The 12994-nt window shown below is 30.8% G+C and overlaps 1 protein-coding gene across 5 annotated transcripts; it reads right to left on the bottom strand.

Annotated features, from left to right (window-relative positions):
• Positions 1-3495: 3495 nt before the first annotated feature.
• Positions 3496-11076, bottom strand: LOC145947022 (uncharacterized). 5 transcript variants are annotated; one of them, XM_083056797.1, is made up of 14 exons: positions 11011-11076; positions 10720-10926; positions 10402-10608; positions 10084-10290; positions 9763-9972; positions 9451-9657; positions 9139-9345; positions 8740-9027; positions 8532-8645; positions 8334-8399; positions 7294-7380; positions 4854-6764; positions 4530-4613; positions 3496-4068 (listed from the first exon to the last, which is right to left on the bottom strand). In XM_083056797.1, the coding sequence occupies exons 2-14, from the start codon at positions 10799-10801 to the stop codon at positions 3854-3856; spliced, it is 3885 nt and encodes a 1294-aa protein (XP_082912923.1). In that variant the 5' UTR covers positions 10802-10926; positions 11011-11076; the 3' UTR covers positions 3496-3853. The 5 variants fall into 5 exon arrangements, with proteins under 5 accessions (XP_082912923.1, XP_082912925.1, XP_082912924.1 ...); XM_083056799.1 differs by having other exon boundaries at positions 9763-9948; XM_083056798.1 differs by having other exon boundaries at positions 10402-10584.
• Positions 11077-12994: the final 1918 nt, after the last annotated feature.

Here is a 12994-nt window from a genome sequence, read left to right as displayed (position 1 = left end):
CCGTCGCTTTATAAGCCTTTCGCGTTAATCAGAAAGTATAATGGTTAAATTATATATACCTACTCGTACATCTCTCTCCGTTTCTCTATTTCGCTTTCTTTCTCTCCCCCCCTCTCTCTCTCTCTCTCTCTCTCTCTCTTTCCTTCTATCTCTCTCTCTCTTTCTCTCTCTATCTCTCTCTCTCTCTTTCGCGCTCACGCCGAATTGTGACGGATTTCATGTTAAAATAGACAGCATGATTGCTAAACAGCATGAATTTACATGTTACTTACCTTTCTCCGTTTATCTATTTCTCTCTCTCTCTCTCTCTCTCTCTCTCTCTCTCTCTCTCTCTTTCACACGTACACCGAATTGTGATAGATTTCATGTTAAATTAGGCAGTGTGAATGCTAAACAGCATGTTAAAGTTGAAATTAAAATGTAGGCAAGTTGCGAATGGTAAATGCTTTTCGGCGTGATATCATATGTGGCGGCACATCAAAAGCGGTTGGCCGCATGCTTTGAGTGGCGAGCGAGGAGAAATGCGACATATGATACAGCGCCGAAAAATATTTGTCTTTGCAACTTGTCCACATATTAATTTCAACTTTAACATGCTGTATAGCATTTACACTGCCTTATTTAACATGAAATTCGTCACAATTCGGTGTGCGCGTGAAAGAGAGAGAAAGAGAGAGAGAGAGAGAGAGAGAGAGAGAGAAAGAGCGAAAAAGAGGAAAAGAGGAGGAGATAGAAAAAGAGAGAAAAAGAGGGAGATAGAAAAAGAGTAAGATAAAGAAGCGGAGAGAGATATATATGATTTAATCATGATACTTTCTCATTAACACGTGATGCGTATGAAGTGAAAAAAAATCTATTTACGATACACATTTTATACATTTTCCGTCGCTTTATACGCCTTTCGCGTTAATCAGAAAGTATCATGGTTAAATTATATATACCTACATCTCTCTCCGTTTCTCTATTTCGCTTTCTTTCTCTCCCTCTCTCTCTCTCTCTCTTTCCTTCTATCTCTCTCTCTTTCTCTTTCGCGCTCACGCCGAATTGTGACGGATTTCATGTTAAAATAGACAGCATGATTGCTAAACAGCATGAATTTACATGTAGGTAAGTTACAAATGACAAGTACATTTTGGCTAGGTACCATACGATATGTCGCGGCACATCAGAAACGGTTGACCGCACGCTTCGAGCGGCGAGCGAGGAGAGACGCGACATATGATACCGCGCCGAAAAATATTTGTCACACATTTGGAACTTGTCTACATAATAATTTCAAGTTTTACGTATTTAGCATTAACACTGCGTAATTTAACATGAAGTTCGTCGGAATTCGGTGTACGCGTGAAAGAGAGAGAGAGAGAGAGAGAGAGAGAGAGAGAGAGAGAGAGAGAGAGAGAGAGAGAGTGGGAGAGTGGGAGAGTGAGAGAGAGAGAGGAGGAGAGAGGGAGCGAAATAGATAAACGGAGAGATATATGTATATATAATTTAATCATATGGTAATTTTTGATTCACAGATGATGCGTATAAAGCGACAGGAAATCTATAAAATGCCGGAGTTACAGATTTTCTGTCGCTTATTTATACGCATCATCCGCAAATCAAAAAGTACTATATGATTAATTTATACATACTTACCTTTCTCTGTTTATCTATTTCTTTCTCTCTTTCTCTCTCTCATTCTCTCTCTCTCTCTCTCTCTCTCTCTCTCTCTCTCTTTCACACGTACACCGAATTGTGATAGATTTCATGTTAAATTAGGCAATATTAATGTTAAACTACATGATCGTTGAAACAAATACGTCGACAAGTTGCAAATGATAAAGAGATCCACTTGATTATAAAACAATCTAGTATCATAAAGTCGTGCGTATATGAGCGTATTCATCGTTCTCTTTACTAAATCTAGAATGAAATCATTGTAAATATACATTGTTGTATATATATATATGCAGCGGTGTCCTACACGCGACACGCGACATCGTCATAATTCTCACATCATTTTTCTACCGCCGGAAAAACAAATTGATAATACTTTTTCGGCGTGTATTATATGTCGTGCGTCTCTAATCGCTCGCCGCTCGAAACGGTAGACCGCACGCTTTGAGCGATGAGCGACGAAAGACACGCGACGTATATGATATCGCGCCGAAAAAGTATTATTACTTTGTTTTTTCGGCGATATGAAAATGATATGAAAATGATGACAATGTCACGTGTCGTGTATAGGACATTCTGCATTTACATACAATATTATATATTTATAATAATTCCATTTATGATTTATTCGAGAGAACGACGAATACGATCATGCACGCACGATTTATGCTACTAGATTGTTTTATAAACAGCGTGGAGCCTTTATTATTTGCAATTTGCCGACGTATTTATTTGAACATTAACATGTAATTTAACATTAACGCTGCCGAATTTAACATGAAATCTATCTCAATTCGGCGTCCGCGCGAAAGAGATTATTATACTTATTTCTTAAGATGGTGCAGGGAGAGAACAAAATAATATGTATCTAACTGTAACAGATTTTTTATATGGAAATCTCATATGTATTTCATAGTAAATACATGAAGGGAAAGATAATGTATAAATATGTAAAGATGAAAATAATGAAACTGAATGTTATATATATTACTCAATATCTTTTATTAAAGAGGTTATATTCATGTAGTATTTCATAATGATATGTGATGTAAGATAATAATATACATTTTTTGTTTTCTTGAATGGTTTTTCATAGAAATTTTACATAGATATTGAATTTGTGAAAAATATGTGTAGGTGTTCACAATTCCAATTAGATTCAAAAGAAACATGTGTATTGTGTACATTAAAATGACAAAATTACGGTGCTAAAGATTAAGAAATACATAATAATCTTAATTATACGTATTAATATAGTGTAATATAAAATTTTCAATTATAATAATCTGAAAATATTATTAAGATGTGTTTGTAATACCTCTAATCATATAAAGAAACAAGTAAAAAATGTAATAAATATAGTAATACAACAGAAAATGATAATTATACAACAGAATGGTAATTAAAATCATTGCTCACAATGTATGTAGAACTTATTTTAAGTAATTACTTATTCATTTTTATGACAACACAAAATTTGATATCTTTTCTCTAGTTATAAATAAGGAAACTTAATATTCTCGATTTCAGCAAAAATAAGAGAACCTTGATACATTAATCATGTTTACTTATTTATTTTTATGACAACACAAAATTTGATATCTTTTTCTCTAGTTATAAATAAGAAAACTTAATATTCTCGATTTCAGCAAAAGTAATAGGACCTTGATACATCAATCATGTTTGATTAAATTCGCAACATCCTTAAAGTTAAACTTTAATCCTTAAAATTTAGCAATAATATAAATCATAAAGAACATGTGATAAATTAATTAATATAATATAATATACGAGATCAGATTATTATAATATATTGTACTATAGTAACTACGCCTTCACAAGGTCCTTCTAGAATGAGGTAGTTAAATTGAAACCAAAAGATAGAATAAGATTTACTTATGAACATCTATAACATTGACGAACTAACGCACACATCTATATATTAGCATATCTCAATGTACAGGTGTACAAAAACAAAAAAAAGATATTGAATCAGAGTTATACTGTGTATAGTACATATAAAATTAATTTAAAATTATATATATATATTATATAAAGTATTAAATTATATAAATTTTAATTAAAAAATTTAAAATTTAAGTGATATGAAAACGTTTTATATTGTTTTAAAAAAAATCAGAATTTCTTTACAGGCGTTAATAAAATGTTTTGTACGAAATTGCAAACTCTTCCACTATTGTTGTTTCAGGTTTTTCTGCTTATTATGCAACCACGTTTTGATTTGCGGCGATGTACGACGAGCCAGAGAAATATATTTTTTCTTTACTTCTTGAATCTCTTTTAGAGACGGCAATGTATTATTTTCCATATGTTGTGCAAACGCAGAAAGAGCTGCTTTTTTCTCAAATTCTGTCCATCGTACTCTTTTTGTTTGTCCATAAGGAGATGCTAGAGGAGCATAGAGAATATTATTGAAATAATTTAACGAAATAACTATACTATTTGTTCTCGACTTTGACATAATACGTTTAATAAAAATAATACGTTGATTGCTATGATCATTCCTATATCCCATATTCAACGATAATAAATTATTTAAATAGAAATGCTATTTTATTTTACTTATTTACTTTTAATTTTGAATCGCAATTATAAATAGTTTTAGTATAAATATTGGCAAATGTTATAGATTATGTAAACAAAACTAAGTTCTGTATTTCGGTAATAAAAAAGGAATGACAAAATATAATTACTTGCAGGCACTAATTAAATAGGTAACTTTTAAGAGTTATATTACAAATATGTAAATGAGTATCATTTTTAAGAACAAATTGACATAATAAAAGAAACTGTATATTATTGTAATTCGTACAGTTATTGATTGAAAGCAGATATGAAAAATTACTTACTACTACGTTTCCGTTTTCCACCTTGTTCATCCGTTTGCTTGTCAGAATTTTTGAAATGATTTGATGTCTCACATAATGAAATATCTATAATAAACAGCAGTTATTAAAACATTTACGAAATTACAATATAGAAATTATAATATTGTAATGCTCGTTTTATTATCATGATATCATTACGATATCAAAATAATATACAAAAAGAATACTTTAATGTAAAATAAATAAGTATCAAAACAACATAAAACTAATTAAAAATGTAAATAATGTAAATCTTAATATTATAAATTCTATGTTTTACATAATGATTTAAGCAAATAACATTACTTCTTTCATCACTATTATTGTTAACTTCAACTAAGTTATCTTCTATTTCAGAATCACTGTCCGATATCGATTTATTATTCGTATTTTGTGCATTTCCTTCTGATACTGCTTCTAAGTAGCGGGAGATTTTCAGTATATCTCTGCTTGCTATTGGTTGCCTGTAATGATCTCTGTGTATTTTATCAGCATGACCCATAAAGGTGGCAAGATCGGAAACATCAGTATCATTCAGATTAAATTGAATGCAGTGTGTTGCAATATGTTTTCTTAATGTTGTACCGCGTAAAGTAGTTGATTGACTTGCGTTACATTGTTCGGCAAATGTACGCATTAAAACACAGGCTCTCAGGTATCGGTGTCTATCTTTGTCGACAGCAGGTAGTCCAAAAATATAAGGGTTTTTCTTTGGTACATTAGCTTCTTCACGATATTTCAAGATTAAAGTGATGCAATCAAATAACTCATTTGACAATAAAACAAGCACTGTGCGTCCCAGTTTTCCTCTGATGCAAAATCGAACATATTTCTCTGCAATTTTTCTATCTTCCATCGATAATGATTTATAAATATCACTGTACATATTTTTATTTACTTTTTCATAATTTTCAAAATCTTCTATCAGTGCTCGCTCAATTTCTCCTGCTCGTCGTCTATTAAAGACATGTGTTGAAGTTAATGTTACTTCTGCTAAAGAAATCCATTTCTCATATGAAAAGGACTCTTTTAATGCTGCATATGCTTCAGTTCTCATTTTTGCCAAATGTGTGTGTAATTTTTTAATATCTTCCAATGACGGGAGATTTATTTTCTTGTGCCTTTTATGTGCGGACTGCGTTTCAATAACTGTTTTGTTGACACTCGTACCTATATCCACAACTAACAGTTTTAAAAAGTCTTTAACTAATTTTTTCTTCTCTTCATCTTGAGTCTTGATGCATTCCATAATGAGAAGATTTCCTATATGCTTAATAAGTGTTGACAAGTTAGCCGCTACTGCAGGAGTTTTATAAAGTTGTTCTTCATTGTCATATCCTGCAACTATATTAATTGCTGAAATACAGTCGTCATATATTTGTGGATGATACAGCGACTGAAAATCTTCTATATTCGTATTTATCTCTTTTAACGCTATAAGAAAACGGCCTAGTAGACGCAATCGTGCACGAATCATATCATGCTGATGTTGGGATTTATATTTAACACACAACTTATTCGCATATATAATCAATAATTTGTCATATCTCACAATACGTGTTACATCATCTTCTCGCATAACAGGAAACACTGTTTTCCTTAAACACTCACTTGCTATTGAATGTATTCTACCAGTGATTTTTCTTCCCATAATCATAATATTTTTATTTTTTCGAAAATCTTTCTTAAGACAAGCTCGAGCATGATGACGTATTGTGCTTTTTGCGAAAAATCCTTTACATTTTACGCAAACAACAAAATCTTTAGCAGTCTTATTAGATTTCTCATTTGGACGTCTGCATACAATTAATTGCCCAGTATTAAATTCTGAGTTGGTGTTAAATTTAAAATTACCCATTTTTCGAATAGTCTCTATTATTTTCTTCCTTTCTGGGTTTTTTCTAGGCAGAATGGCAAATTTTTTTACATCAGGCTCGTTAGAGTGTACTGTTTCCAAATGTCGTGCAAGCTGTGATTGCAACTTCATACAAAAAGTGCAATAATTTTGTTTTGATTTTAAATTAGACTTTTGAACATACATAGCTTCATCGTTACATGCTGATGTACCAACAACATTTGTACTTGATGTATCAAAACTGGAAGTGGATGAAATACTTCTGTTAACAATTGGCACTTGCTTTTGAGGAGATTTGCTATATAAAGAACTGTGTTCTGAAGGTATATATTCTTCATCATCACTTTCGTCCTTATCATTATCTAATATCAAAGAAAAACAAAGAAATTATATAACTATGAACAAAGGACACAACTCCCATATCATTGAAAAATTAAAGCACACAATATTTGTATGTCAATGTATATATTACCAAAAGATAAAAAATAATGTTCAAAGTAGAGGTAATAAAATTGATTTATCTTAATTTTAATGTATTTCAAATATACAGAGCACAATATTGCATGAATTACATTACTTAAATTTATAATTAGTCTTGTAAAAGTTTAAATTTATAATTAATCTTGCAAAAGTATAAATTTATAATTAGTCTTTATAATTAAAATCACTAAAAGCTTAAGATAAAATTAATGAAACAAAACTATTGCGCTTTTTGCATGAAGTTGCAATCGCAGCTTGTACGTTATATGAAAATAATAACAAGCTTGATGTAAAACAGTAGCAACGTCAATGTTATAAGAATTATGTCCATTAATATATATATCATATATTACACATATAATATTGTGAGATTTATTAATTTATAAAGAAAAAGAAAACAAAACTACATACTATAAGACACTGGCACATCAACAATTTCTGGATCAGGCATATCATCTCGGCAAGGAGATAACACACTTACACGTCCTGCATCAGTTTCTGTATGATTTATTGAAGATATAAAAATAGATTAGTAAATAATATCTAAAATAATCCGTGTTTACAAGATTATACTTTAAACAAATCTTAAAATGTCAGTTTATAAATACTTAATAAAAACTTAAATTGTATTACTGTATTATCATATTTATTTTTATTTTGTCTAAAATTTTATCATTTCTTATGTGTATTTGAAACTATAAAACCTGTTTTCTCTAAATTTATATAACTGGAGATACAATCTTTTATCTCTAAAAAATATAAATATACATAAACATTAATGTTTATATTTTAATTTAAGTGGTTTTCTATTACTTTTGTGATATGCTCAGTGTTGTGCTTAGATGATTTTAAAATTAGCTAGATAAAGATGAGATAAAAATATTTAAATTAATTTTAGATAAAATGATAATTTTGTTTTAAATATATGTATCTAAATAAAAGGTAAAATTATATGGCAATTCATCTAGATAATTTTCAAGATAATAATTTTTAAGACTGCTTATATAAACATAGTTTAAAAAAATGTAAATTATAAAAAGGATATAAAAATATATGTATTTATATTTCTACTTATAAATTTTTATGACTTATTGCTTAAGTTCTACTATTTAAGTATTTTTATGTGCTATGATTCTAAATCAAAATTATCTGAAAATTATTCAAGATAATTTAGTAAAAATAATAGTTTTTCTCATCTATGATGCAGATATACATAATACATATTTTTATTATCTATATCTATATAAAGATAAGATGACGCCAAAGTTTCATCTAGATGATCATCTATATAATTTTATTCAGATAACAGCAAACACTGGACATGCTTATATATGCATATATATACATATATTTTTTATTGCATTTATTCCTTATTTTTTTATAGTTTGTGTATATTTATATTTGTTTATGAGTTTATATTTTTATATAAAAATAATTCAATTTCTACATACCAGTCATGTTAAAACTTAATCTCCTAACACACTCCTTATTGATTATAACAGATCCATTAAGTGAATCTGCAAACAAAACATAAGATTAGACAAACGGACAAATACATTTATTCAACAATGCAATAAAACATTGCATATTATTTAAAATGTAAAAATATGAAACAATATTTAAAATTTAATTTTAACAATAATGCATACCAGATAAAGAAATATTTGCGTCTGCTGTTTCAATATTATCATTCATGAAAAAGTTATTCGGCATGACAGTTTCAATGGTCTCATTTTGATTTGTAAAGATTATTGTGCCAATATCTAAAACAATATATACATATAAGAAAAAATATTATTTCATACAGATGATAAAATAGCGCTTAGAAATATAGTTGATAACATTATCGAAACTTACCAAAATTTGCTGAGAGATCTGTACTCTCTTGATAATCACAGTTATCAATAATCACGGTAATTTCTTCTCTCGCACATTTACCAGTATTTGATGTAACATTGGTCATCTCCTCATTACAATCTCTGTTTGACACAGATTCATTATTTTTATCGCTTTCATCCATAGAAACTATTATGTGAGATTCATCAGTATTTGATGAAACATCAATCTTTTTAGCAACAGACTCCTTTTTTAGTATCACAGAATCAATGCCTTTGTTTTTATCTATAAGACTTATCGAATTAATATCTACGAGAGAAGAAATACAGATGATTATTGCATACATATGATATATAAAATAAGTATTACAAATATCATTAATATGAGCTAAACTAAATAATTGGAAATGTGCACATTTACCAGTATTTGATGCAACATCGGTCATCTCCTCATTATAATTTCTGTTTGACACAGATTCAATATTTTTATCGCTTTTATGCATAGACATTATTATGCGAGATTCACCGGTATTTAATAAAACATCATTCTTTTTAGTAATAGACTCCTTGTTTAATATCACAGACTCATTGCCTTTGTTTTTATCCATAAAACTTATCAAATTAATATCTACGAGAGAAGAAATACATAATTATCGCATACATATGATAAAATAAGTATTACAAACAACATCGATATGAGTTAAACTAAATAATTAGAAATGTGCACATTTACCAGTATTTGATGCAACATCGGTCATCTCCTCATTACAATTTCTGTTTGACACAGATTCAATATTTTTATCGCTTTTATGCATAGACATTATTATGCAAGATTCACCGGTATTTAATAAAACATCATTCTTTTTAGTAATAGACTCCTTGTTTAATATCACAGACTCATTGCCTTTGTTTTTATCCATAAAACTTATCAAATTAATATCTACGAGAGAAGAAATACATAATTATCGCATACATATGATAAAATAAGTATTACAAACAACATCGATATGAGTTAAACTAAATAATTAGAAATGTGCACATTTACCAGTATTTGATGTAACACCGGTCATCTTCTTATTATAATCTTTGTTTGGCACAGATTTATTATTTTTATCGCTTATTTCATTTATAGACATTATTATGCGAGATTCACCGATATTTAATGAATCATCAATCTTTTTAGTAGTAGACTCTTTGTTTAGTATCACAGAATCATTGCCTTTGTTTTTATCTGTAAGACTTATCGAATTAATATCTACGAGAGAAAAAATACAGATGATTATTGCATACATATGATTTATAAAATAAGTATTACAAACATCATTGATATGAGTTAAACTAAATAATTGGAAATGTGCACATTTACCAGTATTTGATGTAACATCGGTCATCTCCTCATTACAATTTCTGTTTGACACAGATTCAATATTTTTATCGCTTTTATGCATAGACATTATTATGCGAGATTCACCAGTATTTAATGAAACATCATTCTTTTTAGTAATAGACTCCTTGTTTAGTATCACAACCTCATTGCCTTTGTTTTTATCTATAAGACTTATCGAATTAATATCTACGAGAGAAAAAATACAGATGATTATTGCATACATATGATTTATAAAATAAGTATTACAAACATCATTGATATGAGTTAAACTAAATAATTGGAAATGTGCACATTTACCAGTATTTGACGTAACATCGGTCATCTCCTCATTACAATTTCTGTTTGACACAGATTCAATATTTTTATCGCTTTTATGCATAGACATTATTATGCGAGATTCACCAGTATTTAATGAAACATCATTCTTTTTAGTAATAGACTCCTTGTTTAGTATCACAGCCTCATTGCCTTTGTTTTTATCTATAAGACTTATCGAATTAATATCTATGAGAGAAGAAATACAGATGATTATTGCATACATATGATATATAAAATAAGTATTACAAACATCATTGATATGAGCTAAATTAAATAATTGGAAATGTGGACATTTACCAGTATTTGATGCAACATCGGTCATCTTCTCATTACAATTTCTGTTTGACACAGATTCATTATTTTTATCGCTTTCATCCATAGAAACTATTATGTGAGATTCACCAGTATTTGATGAAATATCAATCTTTTTAGCAACAGACTCCTTTTTTAGTATCACAGAATCAATGCCTTTGTTTTTATCTATAAGACTTATCGAATTAATATCTACGAGAAAAGAAATACATGATTATTACATACATATGATAAAATAAGTGTTACAAACATCACATTGATATGAGTTAAACTTACCACAAAATTTTAGAAAATTAGTTCTTTTGCATAATATATGTGGTTTATTTGTTATAATATTTTTTTTAATATCTTGTGTTACGTCCGGCGGACTTCACGATTCTTTTCTTTCCCACGACCAAGGCGAAGTTTGTTGTTAGGTAAATAAAAAAGGAAGAAAAAAGATAATAATAATCTAAGCGGCACGTATATAATAAAACGAAAACGTGCCCAGCGAAACGGACAGCTGCAGATATCGTGAGCGACCGATAAATATTACAAAATCGGTAAATAAAAGAGACCAGGCGGAAAGATGCCGAAAGCGGATTCTTGCCGACACCCTCGCGAATAATAAGTTAAAATCACATATCGGCAAAACATAAAGACGGCGAGAACGCGCCGAAAGCAAATCCTTCCCTAGTAAAATTAGGGGAAAACAAATAATGAAAACGAAAGTGTGCAAAATAAGATAGCACACCTGCGGGTATTCTCGCGAGAAAGCGGCGAAAAATATAAAGATTAAAAAGATGCCACACGCATCGCCTCTCAGCAAACAAGCTCTAAGCCACACGCGAGGGCAATAAAGCGAGAACCCGCCGATAAAAGCGGCACTAACAAACGACAAATATCGCGATATAGGAAAAACTAACAACAAACACCGCCGCCGATATCGAAATCTCGAGAGGATAATAAAAATATAAACCTCAACAAATTCTCCATTGGTCAAAACCTAGGGCCCTAAACAAAAGCCCTGACCAATCCCGATAAACTTTTAAAGTCAAGAGACGCCTCCGGGACTGAAAGGGCGTTATTGAAAAATTCCCTATTCGTCAGGAAATATTAACAAACTAACGGGAAGGAGGAGCAAGAAGGTATATATACCCGTGACATCTCTCAGAGAATATCAATCTTTTCTCAAACCTACGCTCGCGGATCAATCGCGAAAAGTTGTATCACCATCCTTCGAGTGAATCTCGAACTCGTGAGCATTCGCAGTGACATTTGTGAAATCATCGTGTGCCCAGTGCTCACCGAGTACGACGATTTTCGCGAGTGAACAACTGCGAGTGGAACACCATCCTCACGGAGGAGTCCGTAGCCAGATTCACACCTGGAATAATTAACACCTACCCGCGCACTCCATAAGTAGTAAGTTATCAAGCACGCTACATCTCCACCCTTACTAATAATACTTAAAATAATTCTGGGACTTCAATTAAATTATAATTGTTTTCCTTTTTAATTTATTAATTTATTATCCTTGTTAAATTCTAACTTCGAAAAACTGTCCTTTCTTCCCCCATCCTTATCTCTCTCTCTCTCTCGAAATCACTGTGGATTTCCCGCGATAGCGGAGCAATCCGTGATTTCTATCATCCCCTTACCTTTTGAAATCACTCCGGATTTCCCGCGATAGCGGAGCAATCCGTGATTTCTTCCATCTCCTCTTTCTCTCGAAATCACTCTGGATTTCCCGCAATAGCGGAGCAATCCGTGAATTCTATCATCCCTTTATCTTTTGAAATCACTCCGGATTTCCCGCGATAGCGGAGCAATCCGTGATTTACTCTCTCTCACTCTCTATTTCTCTCTCTCTCTCTCTCTCTCTCTCTCTCTCTTGAATGAACAAATAAGTAATACAATAACTAACTAAATTATTAAATAATTAAAATATCAAAATTATATAAAAATAAATATATATATATATATTTTTTTTTTCTCTTACAAGAACTCCCAGAGTTATTTTTCAGTAAAAACTCTTCTTGCCCGGTTACTTTATTATTCGCTCTCGTAGTGGAAAATCCAAGGAGACGACCCTCGCGAACCGCTGTTAAATTGGCGCGAAACCGGCGTAATAGGCGGTTAAAGAAAGCGTTGGCACGGAGTCTGGCTGCGGGCGAAACCTTCGGCTCCCTAGAAAAAATTAACACACCGATCCATACAGAGACAACTAATACATATCACCCTACGGTCTCTCCTATTTCCTCACCCGAACATATAGAAA

The sequence above is a fragment of the Prenolepis imparis genome, unplaced genomic scaffold, assembly GCF_030444845.1.
Source record: "Prenolepis imparis isolate NDT839.2.m4 unplaced genomic scaffold, iyPreImpa1.0 SCAF_37, whole genome shotgun sequence".
In the NCBI taxonomy this organism is placed as follows: Eukaryota; Metazoa; Arthropoda; class Insecta; order Hymenoptera; family Formicidae; genus Prenolepis; species Prenolepis imparis.
The sequence above is the reverse complement of the archived record's forward strand: the minus strand, read 5'-3'. Positions and strand labels throughout refer to the sequence as shown.